The 17,488-nt window shown below is 44.5% G+C and overlaps 1 protein-coding gene across 5 annotated transcripts in view; it reads left to right on the plus strand.

The window, feature by feature from the left end:
- The window catches only part of WARS1 (tryptophanyl-tRNA synthetase 1), a 47,040-nt gene that overhangs the window by 2,666 nt on the left and 26,886 nt on the right, over positions 1–17,488 (plus strand). For 4 of the 5 annotated variants that reach the window (XM_017892298.1, XM_017892294.1, XM_017892295.1 and 1 more), the window contains 3 exons: positions 5,477–5,650; positions 13,713–13,926; positions 14,973–15,081. In XM_017892298.1, the coding sequence (XP_017747787.1) occupies positions 5,540–5,650; positions 13,713–13,926; positions 14,973–15,081 (434 nt within the window). In that variant the 5' untranslated portion in view covers positions 5,477–5,539. Of the gene's footprint in view, positions 1–1,276; positions 1,373–5,476; positions 5,651–13,712; positions 13,927–14,972; positions 15,082–17,488 lie in introns of those variants that run through there. The other variant, XM_017892296.1, reaches the window with a different exon arrangement.

Here is a 17,488-nt window from a genome sequence, read left to right on the forward strand (position 1 = left end):
AACCTTTTGGCATCTCAGCCTCCTTTGGAAAGGTAACGAAGCCAGGAGACTCTGCTCAAAACCATGCACATACCAATGTACTTGCAAGCATTAATGTAATTTCAGATGTTCATGAACTCCAAGTTGAAAAACCTCTGAAGTTCAACTCAATTCTGAAAGTCAACAAAGAAATAAAAGAGGATGTTGATAGGTAGGGGGAAGAAGAACATTTACACAATAAATGGAATAAACTGATAAATGCATGAAATGAGGAAGATGGTAGTTCCATTCTTCTTGTCCCTGACCACACAGAAAGTTGCATCATACACACACACACACACACACACACACACACACACAGACGATTTCAATAGTGTGGATGATTCCCACACAAAATATATGCCTTGTGATCATAATCATTTGCTGTTTCCTCAGTCTAATTTCATTCCCATGTGCTGCTTTTTTTTTTTTTTTTTGAGACAGAGTCTCTCTCAGTCACCCAGGCTGGAGTGCAGTGACACGATCTCGGCTCACTGCAAGTTCCGCCTCCCAGGTTCACGCCATTCTCCTGCCTCAGCCTCCCAAGTAGCTGGGACTACAGGCACCCGCCACCACGCCTGGCAAATTTTTTGTATTTTTAGTAGAGACGGGGTTTCACTGTGTTAGCCAGGATGGTCTCGATCTCCTGACCTCGTGATCCGCCCGCCTCAGTCCCACGTGCTTCTTAAATGGAGTTCTGATATTTATAGACACGTGTTTTTCCCTGCAACAGGGACCCTAAATGCAAGTCCAGTTTATCTAGCTGATCCTCTAGCAAAGACACAGTTATCTATTCTATTGCAATGGGAGATTGGCTCTCCTGGGATCACCCAGGCATTCTACCTGGCACTTTCTCCAGGAATTTTAAGAATAATTTTATACTTGATTAACTTCAAAACCTTACTGCTGCTGCTTTGTTGCCTTCCACGCAGGGCACTGCTTTTTTTGGAAGGACAGGGTAAACCAAAAGGAATTCCAAAAATAGTGACCAGGATGGTGGGCAGATGTTAACAGAGGGTGAAGAAACCAGACTAGGGATGGGAGACCTGGAGAAGACCCCAGGAGACCAGCCTGGCTCTCCACAGATCTGGGAAGGCTCAACTCAGTACCAGTACATTAAACAAGAGGCCATCTAAAGTCCAGCTGGGGGAATCAGACTTCAACTGGAACAAGTAAAGACATTCTACAGATAAACCTTAGAGGAAAAAGTTGAACTAGATGACTAAGGAGATTCATTCACTAGGTAAATATTTTTTGATAAGCTGTGTGCCAGGTACTAGAATTACACGGAAGAATAAACCCAGTGCTTACCTTTTCTGTCTGCTGGGGAAGACATGAATAACTAAACTGCAGTGTAAGTACTTTCATAAAGTTACTAAAGGAGTGTTTGGGGATCACAGAGGATGGAGCAACCAACTTGGTCCCAGAAGCACAGGTGTCAGGAGAGGCTGTGAAGAGCTGAGTTCCAATTGGAAAGAATCAGCAGAGTTCAGGCAGAGAAGGGTGTGAGACATTCAGGCAGGCAGGCAGCAGGGAGCTGCAGGGATTCTGAGAAAGCACATGAGCGAGGGGGCTTGGCAATCAGATTCTGCTTAGCTACTCCCTAGCAGTGGAGCCGTCAGCCTCTTGTCTGCTATTGCAGGGTGTATAGAGTAACACCCAACTTTGAGAGTTGGGAGAATTCAGGATAAGTATCTGGACATGATGTTTGATGATTTGTGGCTAGAAGTAATTTTCATGAGTTTGACTGTTATTTCATACGGGCAAAGACCTTAGAGAGAAATGGATGACGACTGATTTGCTCAGCTTGTTGCTGGGGAGGGAACGGGAGAGTCTGGGAGTTCTCCTGTCTAGCCCTAGGCAGAGGGTACTTCTGCATTCCTCCCTAAACTGGATGCTTTCTTGTCTGAGCCAGTTATCTCACCAAACCTCCCCTTCTGGGAATTGAGGTGGTTCTCATCAAGGAAGAGAAAGAAACTGGCTGCTGTCCTATCCTGGTGTTCAGTGTTATACTTTCATTGACTTAAATAAATTTTGATTTACATACTTTTTTTTCAATTTTTTTTTTTTTATAAAAAATTTTTGGAGAGACAAGGTCTCACTATCCATGTTACCTTTCACTCGTGTCACTCGTGTCCGTGTGAAGAGACCACCAAACAGGCTGTGTGAGCAACAAGGCTGTTTATTTCACCTGGATGCAGGTGGGCTGAGTCCGAAAAAAGAGTTAGCGAAGGGAGGTGGGGTGGATTTGGGTGGGTAAAGGAAAATTACAGTCGAAGGGGGTAATTCTCTGGCGGGAAGGGGCGGGGGTCACAACATGCTCATCCAGGGAGCTTTTGGGCCAAGATGAGCAAGGAGAAGGAATTTCACTAGGTAATGTCATCAGTTAAGGCAGGAACAGGCCATTTTCACTTCTTTTGTGGTGCAGTGTCATTGGTTAAGGCAGGAACTAGCCATCTGGATGTGTACGTGCAGGTCACAGGGGATATAATGGCTTAGCTTGGACTCAGAGGCCTAACATTACCCAAGCTACTGTTGAACTCCTGAGCTCAAGCAATCGCCTCGGCCTCCCAAAGCACTTGGATCGCAGGTGTGAGCCACCTCTTAGGGCACCCATGATTTACATACTGTTTGGGATTTTTTTTGGTTTTGAGACAGAGTCTCTCTCTCTCTCTGTTGCCCAGGTTGGAGTGCAGTGGCGTGGTCTCGGCTCACTGCAACCTCTGCCTCCCAGGTTCAAGTGATTCTCATACCTCAGCCCCCCAAGTAGCTGGTACATGCCACCATGCCCAGCTAATTTTTGTATTTTTAGTAAAGACAGGGTTTTACCATGTTGGCCAGGCTGGTCTCTAACTCCTGACCTCAAGTGATCCACCCTCCTTGGCCTCCCAAAGTGCTGGGATTACAGGCATGAGCCACCACACCTGGCCAATTTACATACTTTTTTTTTTATTATTGAGACAGAACCTCTCTGTCACCCAGGCTGGAGTGCAGTGGCATGATCTCAGCTCACTGAAACCTCCACCTCCCAGTTTCAAGCAATTATCCCACCTCAGCCTCCCAAGTATCTGGAACTACAGGTGTGTGCCACCATGCCCAGCTAATTTTTTTGTATTTTTATTGGAGATGGGGTTTCACCATGTTGGCCAGGCTGGTCTCAAACTCCTGACCTCAGGTGATCCACCCTCGACCTCCCAAAGTGCTGGGATTATAGGCGTGAGCCACCACGCCCGGCCAATTTACATACTTTTACAGCAAATATTTAACAAAGGATAGGATAGAGTAAAATCAATGACACCACAAATGTATGTGTTTGATTCATAGTGATAAGTCATTTGTAGGATAATGGTTGAAAGTGTAGGCTCTAGAGTCAAACTACTAGAGTTTATAGCACACCTCTGCCATTTCCTTGTTAACGTGGGCAAGCTTTTATTTTATTTTATTTTTATTTTTTACAGACAGGGTCTTACTCTGTCACCCAGGCTGGAGTAAAGTGGCACAAACATAGCTCACTGAAGGCTCAAACTCCCGGGCTCAAATGATCCTCCCACTACAGCCTCCCAAGTAGCTGGGATTACAGGCCCACCACCATGCCCAGCTAATGTTTTTTTTTTTCTCATTTTTTTGTAGAGTCTCACTATATTGCCCAAAGTGCCAGGATTGCAGGTATAAGCCACCATGCCCAGCCGTGGGCAAGTTTTTTTTTAACCCCTCTGTGCCTCATCTTTAAAATGGAGATAAGAAATCTATTTCACAGGACTGCCGCAAGGCCGAAGTGAATTGATACATACATATAAGGTGCTTAGAACAATAACAGGTACAGAGGTGTTCAAAGTTAGCAGCTCAGGCACTAGCTTTGTCATTTTCCTTCTCCTCCAAGGTTTTACAGCGAGCTAAAATGAAGCTGGAGTTCAGCCAGTCTTTGAAACCCCAAGAAACACAGAAATTTAATAACAGTACTCGTAACATAGTTACATCTTGCTTTACAGTTTACAAAGTGCTACCGTGCCTTTTTTCCTCATTTTGTTCTCATAAGAGCCTGGGGTAGAGGAAGAAGTTCCTGGCGGTGCCATTTTATAGGTGAGAAAACTTGACACTTAGAGGAAATGATTGAGCCAAGAAGGGTTTGATGGCAGCACAGTCTCTGTCTGCCCTGTCCTCACCTTCTGCAAGGGTAATAGTGAATCATAACTAATAAGAGGTACAGACACACCTTCTCCAAAGGTTTATAGTTAAATAAGGCAGCATGTGGAGACTGGAGACAGTCCTTACCCCATGTGGAACCTAGGACAGGTAAGGCCCTGTCCTCCACCCCAGAGCTCACTTTGAGAGCAGCTGGCCAGCAGTGGAAGACATTTGCTCAGCGATATATTAGTTATGGGTCCAAAAGCCCAAGAATTCATTCCCAAGGTAATTAAGATAAAGAGCAAATAGAGGATAGGTGCCTTGGCTCACACCTGTAATCCCAACATTTCCGGAGGCTGAAGCGGGAGGATCACCTGAGGTCAGGAGTTCAAGACCAGCCTGGCCAACATGGTGAAACCCTCCCTCTACTAAAAATACAAAAATTCGCTGGGCATGGTGACAGGCAGCCTTGGGAGGCTGAGGCAGAAGAATCGCTTGAACCCCAGAGGTAGAGGTTGCCGTGAGCCGAGATCGCGCCACTGCGCTCTAGCCTAGGTGGCAGAGCGAGACTACATCTCAAAAAAAAAAAAAAAAAAAAAAAACATAAAATAGTAATTTGCCAGAAGTTTTTGGCACTAGTGAACTTAGGTTTATTAAAACACATTGGTATTGGCCGGGCGTGGTGGCTCACGCCTATAATCCCAGCGCTTTGGGAGGCCGAGACAGGCGGATCACGAGGTCAGGAGATCGAGACCATCCTGGCTAACACGGTGAAACCCTGTCTCTACTAAAAATACAAAAAATTTGCCAGGCGTGGTGGCGGGCGCCTGTAGTCCCAGCTACGTGGGAGGCTGAGGCGGGAGAATGGCATGAACCCAGGAGGCAGAGCTTGCAGTGAGCCGAGTTGCCCACTCCAGCCTGGGCAACAGAGCAAGACTCCATCTCAAAAAAAAAAAAAACACATATTGGTATTTAGACCCTGAGCAAACAAGAGTCCTCCAGTGCTCTGGGCACTGGTTGGGACACAGGGGGCATCACCAGGTGCAAACTTGATCTTGACTAGGAGGCCCCTCTTTTGCAGACCTTAAGTTAGTAAATCCTAGCCACTCCTTTAGTCTTCAGCATTGGCATTTGATGGTTTTCCTCTTCTTCATGGCCCCAAATTTCTGCTTCTCTTTTTATTATATTATCCACGTCCTTTATTGTAACTCACCTCACAACCTTTTTGGAAAAAAGGACTCTACGGGAAAGGAAAAACAACTGCGATGTTTTGTTATTCTCTCATTTTTCTTCTCTCTCCTTCCCCATGCCCCCCGCCCCACCCCACCACCAGTCTTGACTGTCTGCTGAGCGAAGCCTCTGACCTCAGGCCGGCCGTGAACATAATTCCTGAGAGATGGCAAGCATGCCCAACAGCGAGCCCTGTGCCTCTCCGCTGGAGCTGTTCAACAGCATCGCCACACAAGGGGAGCTGGTGAGGTCCCTCAAAGCGGGAAATGCATCAAAGGTACATGATTTTGCTGGATTCTCCACGAAGGCAGCTGAGCTTCCCAAGTCTGTAGGGTTGTGTTACTCTAGAATAGGTGGTTTCCTCAATGACTGAGGTGTTTTGGTTATAATTTTTTTTTTTTTTTGAGAAGGAGTTTCACTCTTGTTTCCCAGGCTGGAGTGCAATGGCGCAATCTAAGCTTACTGCAACCTCTGTCTCCCGGGTTAAAGCGATTCTTCTGCCTCAGCCTCCCAAGTAGCTGGAATTACAGGCATGTGCCACCACAACCAGCTAATTTTGTATTTTTAGTAGAGATGGGGTTTCATCATGTTGGTCAGGCTGGTCTCAAACCCCTGACCTCAGGTGATCTGTCCACCTTGGCCTCCCAAAGTGCTGGGATTACGAGCATGAGCCACCACGCCAGCCTTGGTTATCATTTTAAATGTATTTTTCCCTTTATCAACATTGGGATGCCTGTGGTCTAAAGAGTCAGGGGTTCTCAAAGCCTTTGTGAAGTACAGTGGCCCTCCAACCCACCTCTCTCTATTTCCTGCTCAATTCTTTTAGCTGATCTTTTGGTTATGTACGCCCCGTATCTGTAAATATTCTGCTTATTGTATTGTTCCTTGTTGATTTTCAAGTTGGGAACTTTCAGGTGGAAATGAAGAATTCGTACTTCCACAACCACTTGCCATCCAGGCAGTCTCCCCGTCTGTATTGCGGTTGTAGTTAGGTCAGTATCTGTACACTGACATTATTATGACCATGGAAATAGACGTGGACAGCTGAACCATCAAGGATAGAATGAGTACTCTAACTTTCTCGCCCAGCTTTTGTTTTCTCTGGAGTTAATATTTGTCTTAATATCTGTTTGCTTGACTTTTATGGCAGTGATACTAATGATAATGTATCTCCAAGCCCTTTCCCTGTCCAATGAATCTCCTTTCAACACACATCAACTAGTCTATCAGGTTCATCTTTTTGAGGAGATCTCTCCCAAAACCTTCTGCCTGCTTCTGTCTGGACTGGTGACTCTTGCGTCCTACACTGCCCATCTTGGCGTCTTTCTTCACTGTCGACCCAGGGGTTTCTTTCACCCCTGTCGATCGGGTGCCCCGTTTCCTGCTCCTGCGTCTTATTCCTCTTTGCTTTACTCTTCGGGCAGAGCAAATCTTCCAATTGTTTCTGAAAAAATACTGCAAAGGAAATATTTCTAGGGGGATCTTGCCCATCTGAAAGTGTATGTATTTTACCTAAAATGTGATTGATAGCCAGGCTGGGTGTAGGGTTCTAGCATGGAAGTGATTTCCCCTGGAAATGCTGAAGCCACTGCTCTACTGGCACCTGCTTCTGGGCTTGCTGCAGAGAAGTCAGCTGCGATTCCTTTGTTTTTTCTTTTTGGAAGTTGGCAGGATCTTCTTTGTTCCAGTGGTCTGGAATTTCATGGCATGTGGGCTCAGTATGCCTTTCTTCCCCGCCCCACCCCCCGACCCCGCCCCGCGAGATGGAGTCTCACTCTGTCACCCAGGCTGGAGTGTGGTGGCACAGTCTCGGCTCACTGTGACCTCTGCCTCCTGGGTTCAAGCAGTTCTCCTGCCTCAGCCTCCCAAGTAGCTTGGATTACAGTTGTGTGCCACCAGGCGCGTCTAATTTTTGTGTTGTACTAAAGATGGGGTTTCGCTGTGTTGGCCAGGCTGGTCTCAAACTCCTGACCTCGTGATCTGCCTGCCTCAGTCTCCCAAAGTGCTAGGATTACAGGCGTGAACCACCACACTCAGCCTGCCTTTTAGACTAGAAACTCATAACCGTTAATTCTCAGAAATCATGATTTCTTTGATCTCTTCCATTTTTTCTCTTCACAGACTTTTTTTTTTTAATTCGGAGACTGTTTCTCTGATTTTCTAACCCTCCTATTTTCCATTTCTGCTGTCATTTTCAACCTCCAGGAGCATGTGTGCTCCCTGTAGTTTCCTCACAGCACTCTGCCCTGACTTACAGTACAGTGCCACCCTTTTCTCTCTGAGATCTTAATGGTAGTTTTCCATAAGTCCTCTACATCCTTTATAATCTCAGTTTCTTCCATCTTAATTTGTTTCCTACCTGCTTTTCATATTAGAGGTAATTCTCAAATGTTTGGTGTTTCTTGGCTGTTTGCTTGTGTTTTGGGGGATGCACTAAAAACTGCTGGATGTACTTTTCATTGGGGAGGAGCTTATCAACATGGGTTCCACTTCCTGGAGAGTGATCAGGCTGCTCCCCTTTTGTTGGGGAATCTTTCGTGTCAAGGTCTTTAGATGATCTTTTTTTTTTTTTTTTTTTTTTTGCAGACGGAGTCTCGCTCTGTTGCCCAGGGGCTGGAGTGCAGTGGTGTGATCTCGGCTCACTGCAAGCTCCGCCTCCCAGGTTCACGCCATTCTCTTGCCTCAGCCTCCCGAGTAGCTGGGACTACAGGTGCCTGCCACCACGCCCAGCTAATTTTTTTGTATTTTTAGTAGAGACAGGGTTTCACCATGTTAGCCAGGATGGTCTCGATCTCCTGACCTTGTGATCCGCCCATCTCAGCCTCCCAAAGTACTGGGATTACAGGCGTGAGCCACTGCACCCGGCCTAGATCTTTTCTTTAGTTAAGTGAGTTTCCCTAGAGAGAGCTCCCCCAGTCCACTGTTCAGAGGGGGTGAGTCAGCATTCTACAGCTGAGTGGGAGAGAAGGGCTGGGCTGTGGGATCCTTCCCTGAAGCTCCCTATTCTCTGTGTGCTGCCGGTGCCCCACCTATGCAGATTGTCCCCAGTCTAGGGACCTGTAACTCTGTCCTCTCTCGACGTGAAACCTTGGAATGGAGGAGGAACTATGACACTCCCGAGGGGGTCTCAATAACTGCTTCTTGAAGAGACTTCAACCAGCACTCCTGTTTTCATAACCCGCTTTCCCCCAACTCCTGTAAGCGCCCGAGGTCACTAAGGTCTGAACCTTTGGGCGATTCCGTAGCAGTGTATACTCGATCTCGTTCTGGTATTTCCGCGGTGTCTTAGCATTTGTTTTTCTCTCGTGCTGTTAGGCACTGGTCATTCATCAGCTCTTCAGCTTCTGAAACCTTGTTGCTGTCGTCCTCTTCTTGTTTCCTTTGTCCTTGTGGGATTATGCTTTAAAAAAAAAAAGGCCGGGCGCGGTGGCTCAAGCCTGTAATCCCAGCCCCCAGCACTTGGGAGCTCCGGAGGGGGGGGGGGACGGGCGGAATCACGGAGGGTCAGGAGATCGAGGACCATCCTGGCGCTAACATGGTGAAACCCCGTCTCTACTTAAAACATACAAAAAACTTAGCGGGGAGGTGGCGGGCCCCTGTAGTCCAGCTACTCCGGAGGCGAGGCAGGAGAATGGCATTAAACCCGGGAGGCGGAGCTTGCAGTGAGCTGAGGATCCGGGAACCACTGCACTCCCAGCCCGGGCGGACAGAGCGAGCTCCATCTTAAAAAAAAAAAAAAAAAAAAAAGAAAAGTCCATGTGCTTTTGTTGGTAGATTTCAGAAGTATCATTCATCAATATGCATCTTTAACTAGAACATAAGCATTTCATTTCCTTTCCGAGGTGACTCCACTCCTTGGTCCCAGCCTTCTCCATGACTTCCATCACTTTCCCTTTTTTTTTCTTTTTTTGAAGCAGAGTCTCACTTCTGTCGCCCGGCTGCTGCACTGGCACAGTCTCAGCTCACTGCAACCTCCGCCTCTTGAGTTCAAGCGATTCTCCTGCCCCAGCCTTCTAAGTAGGGCTGGACTACAGGGCCCCGCCACCACACCCGGGCTAAATTTTGTATTTTTTAGTAGAGGACGGGGTCTTGCCATGTTGGCCAGGCTAATCTTGAACTCCTGACCTCAGGTGATCGCCCGCCTCAGCCCTCCCAAAGTACTGGGATGGGACATGGTGTGAGCACCCGCCCAGCCCAGGCTCTAATCACTTCAAAACTTCCTGTTGCCTGTTATCTTTCAGACCACCTTGCTTGTCATCAGATGGTGTCAAACCATCTCACAGTCCCAATAGTATTACTTTGACCTATTTGGGACCCTGATTTAAACCATTATTTGTGTGTGTGTGTGCTGTGTTTGTGTGGTGTTGTGTGTGTGTGTGTGTTTATTTTTTGAGACAGGGTCTTGCTCTTTCCATGTTGGACTGCCAGTGGCGCAATTCCTAGCTCAGTGCGCCTCGAACCCCTGGGCTCCCACCTTAAGCCTTACCAAGTTGCTGGGATTATGGATGCAAGCCCACTGCACCCAGCTCATATTTTAAAGGAAATAAACAGTTACTGACAGAAAGTAATGTCAAAAAAAAAAAGAAGTTACTTTTTCACCAGAACCAGATTTACTCCCAGGTAGGGCTCAAAAGATTAAACCAAGTTTTTAGAATACAAAAGTATAAAATAAATAAAAGACCCAGTGGGTTATGTAAGCCCATCATTTTGGAAGTTGGACAGTGATATTTTATGTCCATTAATATCAAATTTGAATAACACTTAGTAAAATGTTTTTGGTTTGTAATTCTTAGTGACTGCAGTTATGTTCATTATTTTAGTCAACCTTCATACATTTTTTTTTTTTTTTTTTTTTTTTTTGAGACGAGTCTAGCTCTGTCGCCCCCGGCTCGGAGTCAATGGGTGCGATTCCTCGGCTCACTGGCCAAGCTCCGCCTCCCGGGTTTACACCATTCTCCTGCCTTCAGCCTTCCCGAAGTAGCTGGGACTACAGGCGCCGGCACCTCGCCCGGCTAGTTTTTTTTTTTTGTATTTTTTAGTAGAGACGGGGTTTCACCAGTGTTAAGCCAGGATTGGTTCGATCTCTTGACCTCGTGATCCGCCCGTTCTCGGCCTCCCAAAGTGCTGGGATTACCAGGCTTGGCCACGGCCCGTTCCCATACATTTTATTAATAACTTTCCAAGTGTATATTTGACTAATGCATTAGCTGGCACCACATTAAAGACATCAGAGGTTACACAATGACACCAGGAGTTAAGTGATGAAAAGTTCAGAATACATTTGTATCTGGACCCTGAAACTGTCTTGGTAGTAAAGCACCTTGGATGTTTTTGGAATTTTAAAAATTAACTTTAGCAAAATAGTTTGGAACCCACACTGGGAGTGCCAGTTCTCTGAGAGGGCACCACCAGCTCTTCCCTTGGCCTGCCGTTTATCTAGGGCCATGGACCTCGGACGGTCTTTTCTGCTCCCGTGTATCTAAAAGAATAAGATTACGGTCCTTCAGGTTAGCAACGCAGCTCATTAGAGCGGTTGAGTTTCCTAGGGAGGGAATAAGTCGGAATCTGAGGGGAAGTAGTTTGATTTGAACTGGGGACTGACAGAAACCAATGCTAGGGTCTTAGGTATTAAGAAAAAAGCAGAGCCTTTTTCTTCTGCCTTTTTGTTTAAGTAACTTCCTAAAAATCCAACTATACCATTCATCACAGGAAAAATTATTGCTAATCATAAGCAGGCACCTCACTCGAATTCTTCACAAAATGACCACACCTGTGTAACCATCACCCAAATCAAGAGCAAGCATAGGAGCGCCTTAGAAGCCACCCTCCACGCCCCTCACCTCTTGCATGACTCTCCACCAGGAGTAGCTCTACCTGTGTTTGGAACTGTATGTACATCAGGTAGTATATAGTTTTGTGTCTGGCTTTTTTTTTTTCTGAACATCAGCTTTTGGCCAGCTTCTGTGGCTCATGCCTATAATCCCAGCACTTTGGAGACCGGAAGGCAAGAGGATCGCTGAGGCCAGAGTTTGGGACCTCACAACATGAGGTGAGACCCTGTCTCTACAAGAAAAAATTTAAAAGATTAGCCAGACATGGTGGCCAATTGGGGTTCTTGGTAACAAACCCCCGGGGGCCTGGTAGTTCCAGCTACCTCAGGAGACTGAAGTGAGACCCTGTTCTTTAAAAGAAAAAAAACAAAAAAAAAAGGCGGCGGTGCGGGTGGCTCAAGGCCCTGTAATCCCAGCACTTTGGAGGCCAAGACGGGCGGATCACCGAGGTCAGGAGATCGAGATCCACCCTGGCTGATAACATGGTGAAACGCCCGTCTCTACTAAAAAAATACAAAAAACTAGCGGCGAGGGTGGCGGTGCCTGTAGTCCGCAGCTACTCCGGAGGGCTGGAGGCAGGAGAATGGCATGAACCCGGGAGGCGGGAGCTTGCAGTTGAGCTTGAAGATCTGGCCACTGCACTCCAGCGGGCGTAGGGTAAACAGAGCGGAGGACTCCGTCTCAAAAAAAAAAAAAAAAAAAAACTGATGTTCTGGGGTTTTTTGGGGGTAGGAGTCTCACTTCATCACCCAGGTTGGAGTGTAGTGGCACAGTCTCTGCTTACTGCAACCTCTGCCTCCCAGGCTCAAGCAATCCTCTCACTTCAGCCTCCCGATTAGCTAGGAACACAGGTGTGTGCCACCGTACCTGGCTAATGTTTTCCATTTTTGGTAGAGACAGGGTTTTGCTATGTTGCCCAGGCTGGTCTCAAACTTACGAGCTCAGACCATCCGCCCGCCTTGGCCTCCCAAAGTGCTGGGATTACAGGCATGAGCCACTGCACCCAGCTAACATCAGCTTTTGAATCCTGTTTCAGTGTCCTGGTTCAGACACTGATTAAGACTGATTATAAGAAAATAGACAAGGTGAGCCTGCTTGTCTTATTTCAGTGCTATTCCAAAATGCAGATGGTCCTTGAGCAGGGACATTGGTTAAATGTTTGACTTTCGCACAGCCTCCTAGTTACAAGCAGAATTAGACCAGATAGACTATGAAATGTCAACAAAGCTAGTTATTAAGGGATACTGACCGCAGTGTACTTCAAACCAAGGTAAGCCTTCCCATAGATAATTGGATAGATTATAGGTACTAAACTTACTTTTTGCAAGTACTGAGCCTAGGTGCTACAGAAGTGAGATGGGTGGAATATACTTATCTGTCTAACCTGGGCAAACATCTCATCTATGAATTGTATCCATTGGGTTACTGATTCCACAAATCTGGCTCATTTTAATGATGAGTCTCAGATAATTTTGTAGTTTGAAACACAGATCACTCCAGAATCGCAATCCTGTATGGCCCAGGTGCTGTATCTGATGGAACTGTTATCTCTGAATGGAGGTTGATGTTTATAGAACATTCTGTATATGGTAAAAGGAATTTAAGGAGATTTAAAAGAAAGAATGTTCTGTATAAACTATAAGTGGAAATGTTTGTATTTCCCTTGGTAAGCAAATTGGACTGTGTATATTCTTTGTTTGTGATCTAATCCAGCAAGGCCAATTACCAGAATAGAGCTTTAGGGCATAGCATGACTAATGGGCTTAATTGGGCCTGCTTTTCTAAACTCCAGGCTTCCAGGGGTGGCCACTATGGACTCCTGCAAAAGAGTCTTTAATAGACTTCCAGACTACCCAAGGGTACATTTTACCTTTGGTTTTTTGTTTTTTTTTTTTTCAAGATAGTTTGGTAAGACTCTAAAATGTGGTGATATAACTATTTCCCAATGAATCCCTCCTTAATTTATAACCTGAGAGCCTACATTTTTTGTCCTTACTTCTATCTGTTTTAGTTGCTCTTACTGTCCTTAGTGTCATCATTGGCTAAGTTTCCATAAATATTCATCTCAACCTGTGTGGAATGTAAAAACTAGTTCCAACGCAGAACTCCAGGATACTCAGTTAAAGGAGCTTGTCACACACATTCTCTGGCATCAGTGGTGTTTGAGAAATCTCTAGTATATGAACTTTGTCATAAATGACAGTGTATGTTGTGTCACTGCTACTGTCCCAAAGTGTTCGTGGTAGCACTAGAATAACAGATGAAAATGACGTGTTTTTGAGCCGATGACTTGCTGTGATTCTATGGGTAAGCTCCTTTACCTCTCTGAGTCTCAGATTCTTGAGCTGGAAAAGGACGGTGACAATGGTGACTGCCTTGTAGGGTTGTGACACTAACTAATATAACGTGTGTGAAAGCATTTAACATAGTGCCTGCCATAGAATAGGCATTCAGCAAATATCAGCAATTAGTAATGTTTTTAGCCATCACTTTTGTTTCCTTTCTCAGGATGAAATTGATTCTGCAGTAAAGATGTTGCTGTCGTTAAAAATGAGCTACAAAGCTGCCATGGGGGAGGATTACAAGGCTGACTGTCCTCCAGGGAATCCAGCACCTACCAGTAATCATGGCCCAGATGCCACAGAAGCTGAAGAGGATTTTGTGGACCCATGGACAGTACAGACGAGCAGTGCAAAAGGCATAGACTATGATAAGCTCATTGGTACGTCCTCTGCTTTCTTCCCAGAAAAAGCTTCAACTTTTAGAAGTGGTCCCATTGAGTTGATTCCGTTGATGTTTTTAAATTTTGAAGTAATCATAAATTCAGTGAAGCTTCAATGCCAAGTAAAATGGATCCTAAAACCTTTTGATTGTGCATTATATTCCCAAAGGATTATTTTAAAATAAAATAACAAAATATATTTCAAAATAATGATCTATAGTAGACAGCTTAGTAGAAGCTTTTCCCCTTTTTTGAGCACTTCAGAACTTGGGAAAGGTCTGTTGAAGTGGCCGTTTATAACATTTAGTAGCTACAAGTCAATCATAGATTACTTAGGTTTTACCTCCAGTGATACTGACTATGGACCTAGAAGGCTGGAAGTCAGCTTAAGAGTGGTGACTTCTCACAGCGGACCAGTTCTCAACATCAGGCCCTTCCTTGAGGGCCTTCCTGCTCAGGAAAGACTGTTGCCATTCCATTGAAGTCTTTCCTCTGAGATCATTACTAATTGTCAGAGAAGAAACAGAACTAAAATGTTTCCATCTAAGTCAAAGCCATTTTCCATGATTTGAGTATAGACTATCAATCTATCAATGAGGGAAAATTCACTTAAAGACAGACATTAATTCAGTTCAACAAATAAAGAGTGTGAGCAATCATGGTTGCCAATGAATATAAATTTTACCTTAATAAATAAATATATATACATATATATATACATATTTATATATGTTTATATTTTATTCAAAAGTTGCTAGCTGGACTGCATTGTGGGTTATGTTTCCCATCAGAATCCAGTCTCAGGCAAAACAGCATTTTGTGTTGTAATTTATTTCCTGTTTTGTTGGTTGTGTTGATCTCAGCTGTTGTTTTAATACAAAGACCTTTTACTTTATGTTGGGGGTAAGGACCTTTAGCAGAAGGCCTAAACAGGTTTGTGTTCATTAAGATTGTGCATGGATCACTCACTTTTCACCTTCATTTCAGTAATATCTAATCACTAAACCTCCTGCCACCTAAGAAAGTCATCTCTTCCTTTTTTCCAGTTCGGTTCGGAAGTAGTAAAATTGACAAAGAGCTAATAAACCGAATAGAGAGAGCCACCGGCCAAAGACCACACCGCTTCCTGCGCAGAGGCATCTTCTTCTCACACAGGTCAGGGGCTCTTCACCACAGGCCTTCTCACCTGTCCTCTTCTTTTAGTTCAAAAAGTCACAAGACACTCCCTTCATAAGCCACTTGGTACTGTGGGAAAGTGATGGCCAGCTGTCAGAAGACTGACACCCATCTTCTGTCCTGTCAGTAACCCACTGTGGGATCATGCTTGTCCATTCACCCTCAGGCTCTTAGTTTTTTCATTTGTAGACTGCCTACCTCACAAGGTGGGAATCATATTAATAGCAGATGAAATTCTTCCCAGATTACTTGCTGTGAATAAATTATAAAATGTCATGAAAACAAAAGAGAATAATAAGTCCAAGTTCAGCATTTCCCACACGACAAACAGTAGGCTTCCTAAAATTCCAAACCCTCTTCCTCCTAGTGTATCAACTTGCTCATAAATAATACCAAAAGACGAACCAACAGAGAATGCATGGAACAGATTATCTGTACCTTAGGCCGTAAATTCCATGCAGATAACATCAAGATGTGGGCAGGTTCCAAAAGAGTTTGTGCCTCTCCCAACCTACAGTTAATCTGGGTTGAGGCAGCCCCATTTTTGAAGCTGCGTCCATGGAATTTATGATCTGAGGTAGGATTGTTCTGTTCTACTGGCGCGTCACGGTTACAGGAGAACACCCCCAGGACAGAGCCCAGCAGTCTGCCCAAACACTTCAAATTCTACCTGCAAAGAGCTCCAGGCCTTGCTCAACCCACTTTCTGGGCAGATTGTAATCAAAAAGTTTTCCTTAATTCACATACTATAAAACTCACTTTTTTAAAGTATACAACTAAGTGGGTTTTAGTATATTCACAAGGTTGTGAGACCATCATGGCCATCTAATTCCAAAACATTTCATCACCCCAAAAGGAAACTTCTACCCATTAACCCCTTTATGCCAGAAGTTGCAAAAATTTTTTGTGAAAAATCAGACCTTGGCAATCACCTTGAGCAATAAGATATAAATAACTCCCACAAGTTTAGCGTTCCAATTATGGAACACTAGGTGTAAATGGGTTAACAGTCATTCCCCACTTCTCCCTCCCCACTGGCAACCATTAGTCTGCTTTCTCTATATCTAGATTTAGGCATTTCATATAAATGGGGTCATATAACATGTGGCCTTTTGTGTCTGGCTTCTTTTACTTGGCATAACATTTTCAAGGTTCCTCCATGTTGTAGCATGTATCCATACTGGATTCCTTTTTATTGCCAGATAATATCCCATTGAATGGATATACCTCATATTTTGTTTATTCATTCATTAGTTGATGGACATTTGAGTTATTTTCACTTTTCGGTTATAAGCAATGCTGCTCTGACCATTTGAATACAAGTTTTTGGGTGGATATATGTTTTCAATTCTCTTGGGCATATACCTCAAAATAGAATTAATGGCTTATATAATAATTCCATGTTTAACTCTTTGAGGAACTGACAGACTTTTCTACAGCAACTGTATCATTTTACTTTCCCACCAGCAACATAGGAAGCTTCCCATTTTTCCACATCCTCATCCACTCTTGTTATTTTCCATGTCGTTGTGTTTTATAGCCATCCTAATGGGTGTGAAATAGTATCTCATTGTGGTTTTGGTTTGTATTTCCCTAATGACAAGGATGTTGAGAATCTTTTCATGTACTTATTAATAATTTTTATATCTTTAGAGAAGTGTCTATTCAGATCCTTTGCCTACTTTTTAATTGTGGTTTTTTTTATTGTTAGCTATAATAGTTCTTTCTATATTCTGGATACTAGTTTCTTATTCATATATTACTTGCTCTCATTATATAGGTTGTCTCTTCACTCTACTGATAAGTCCTTTGAAGTATAAAAGTTTTTTATTTTCATGAAGTCCAATTTATTTTATCTTTGATTGATTGTGTTTTTGGTGTCATATCTGAGAAACCACTGACCAATCGAAGGTTGTGAAGATTTATAGCTATAGTTTCTCCTCAGAATTTTGTGGTTTTAGCTCTTGCATTTCAGTTTCTGATCCTTTTTGAGTTAATTTTTGTTATTTGTGAGGTACAGCTCCAACTTCATTCTTTTGCTTGTGGGTATCCAATTGTCCCAGCACTCTTTTTTGAAAAGACTATTCTTGGCCAGGCGCAGTGGCTCACGCCTCTGATCCTAGCACTTTGGGAGGCCGAGATGGGCGGATCACAAGGTCAGGAGATCAAGACCATCCTGGCTAACACGGTGAAACCACATCTCTACTGAAAATACAAAACATTAGCCGGGCGTGGTGGTGGGCGCCTGTAGTCCCAGCTACTCGGGAGGCTGAGGCCAGAGAACGGCATGAACCCGGGAGGTGGAGCTTGCAGTGAGCCCAGACCTCACCACTGCACTCCAGCCTGGGCTACAGAGCAAGACTCCGTCTCAAAAAAAAAAAAAAAA

Source organism: Rhinopithecus bieti, unplaced genomic scaffold (assembly GCF_001698545.2).
Source record: "Rhinopithecus bieti isolate Rb0 unplaced genomic scaffold, ASM169854v2 scaffold_20150, whole genome shotgun sequence".
Classification (NCBI taxonomy): Eukaryota; Metazoa; Chordata; class Mammalia; order Primates; family Cercopithecidae; genus Rhinopithecus; species Rhinopithecus bieti.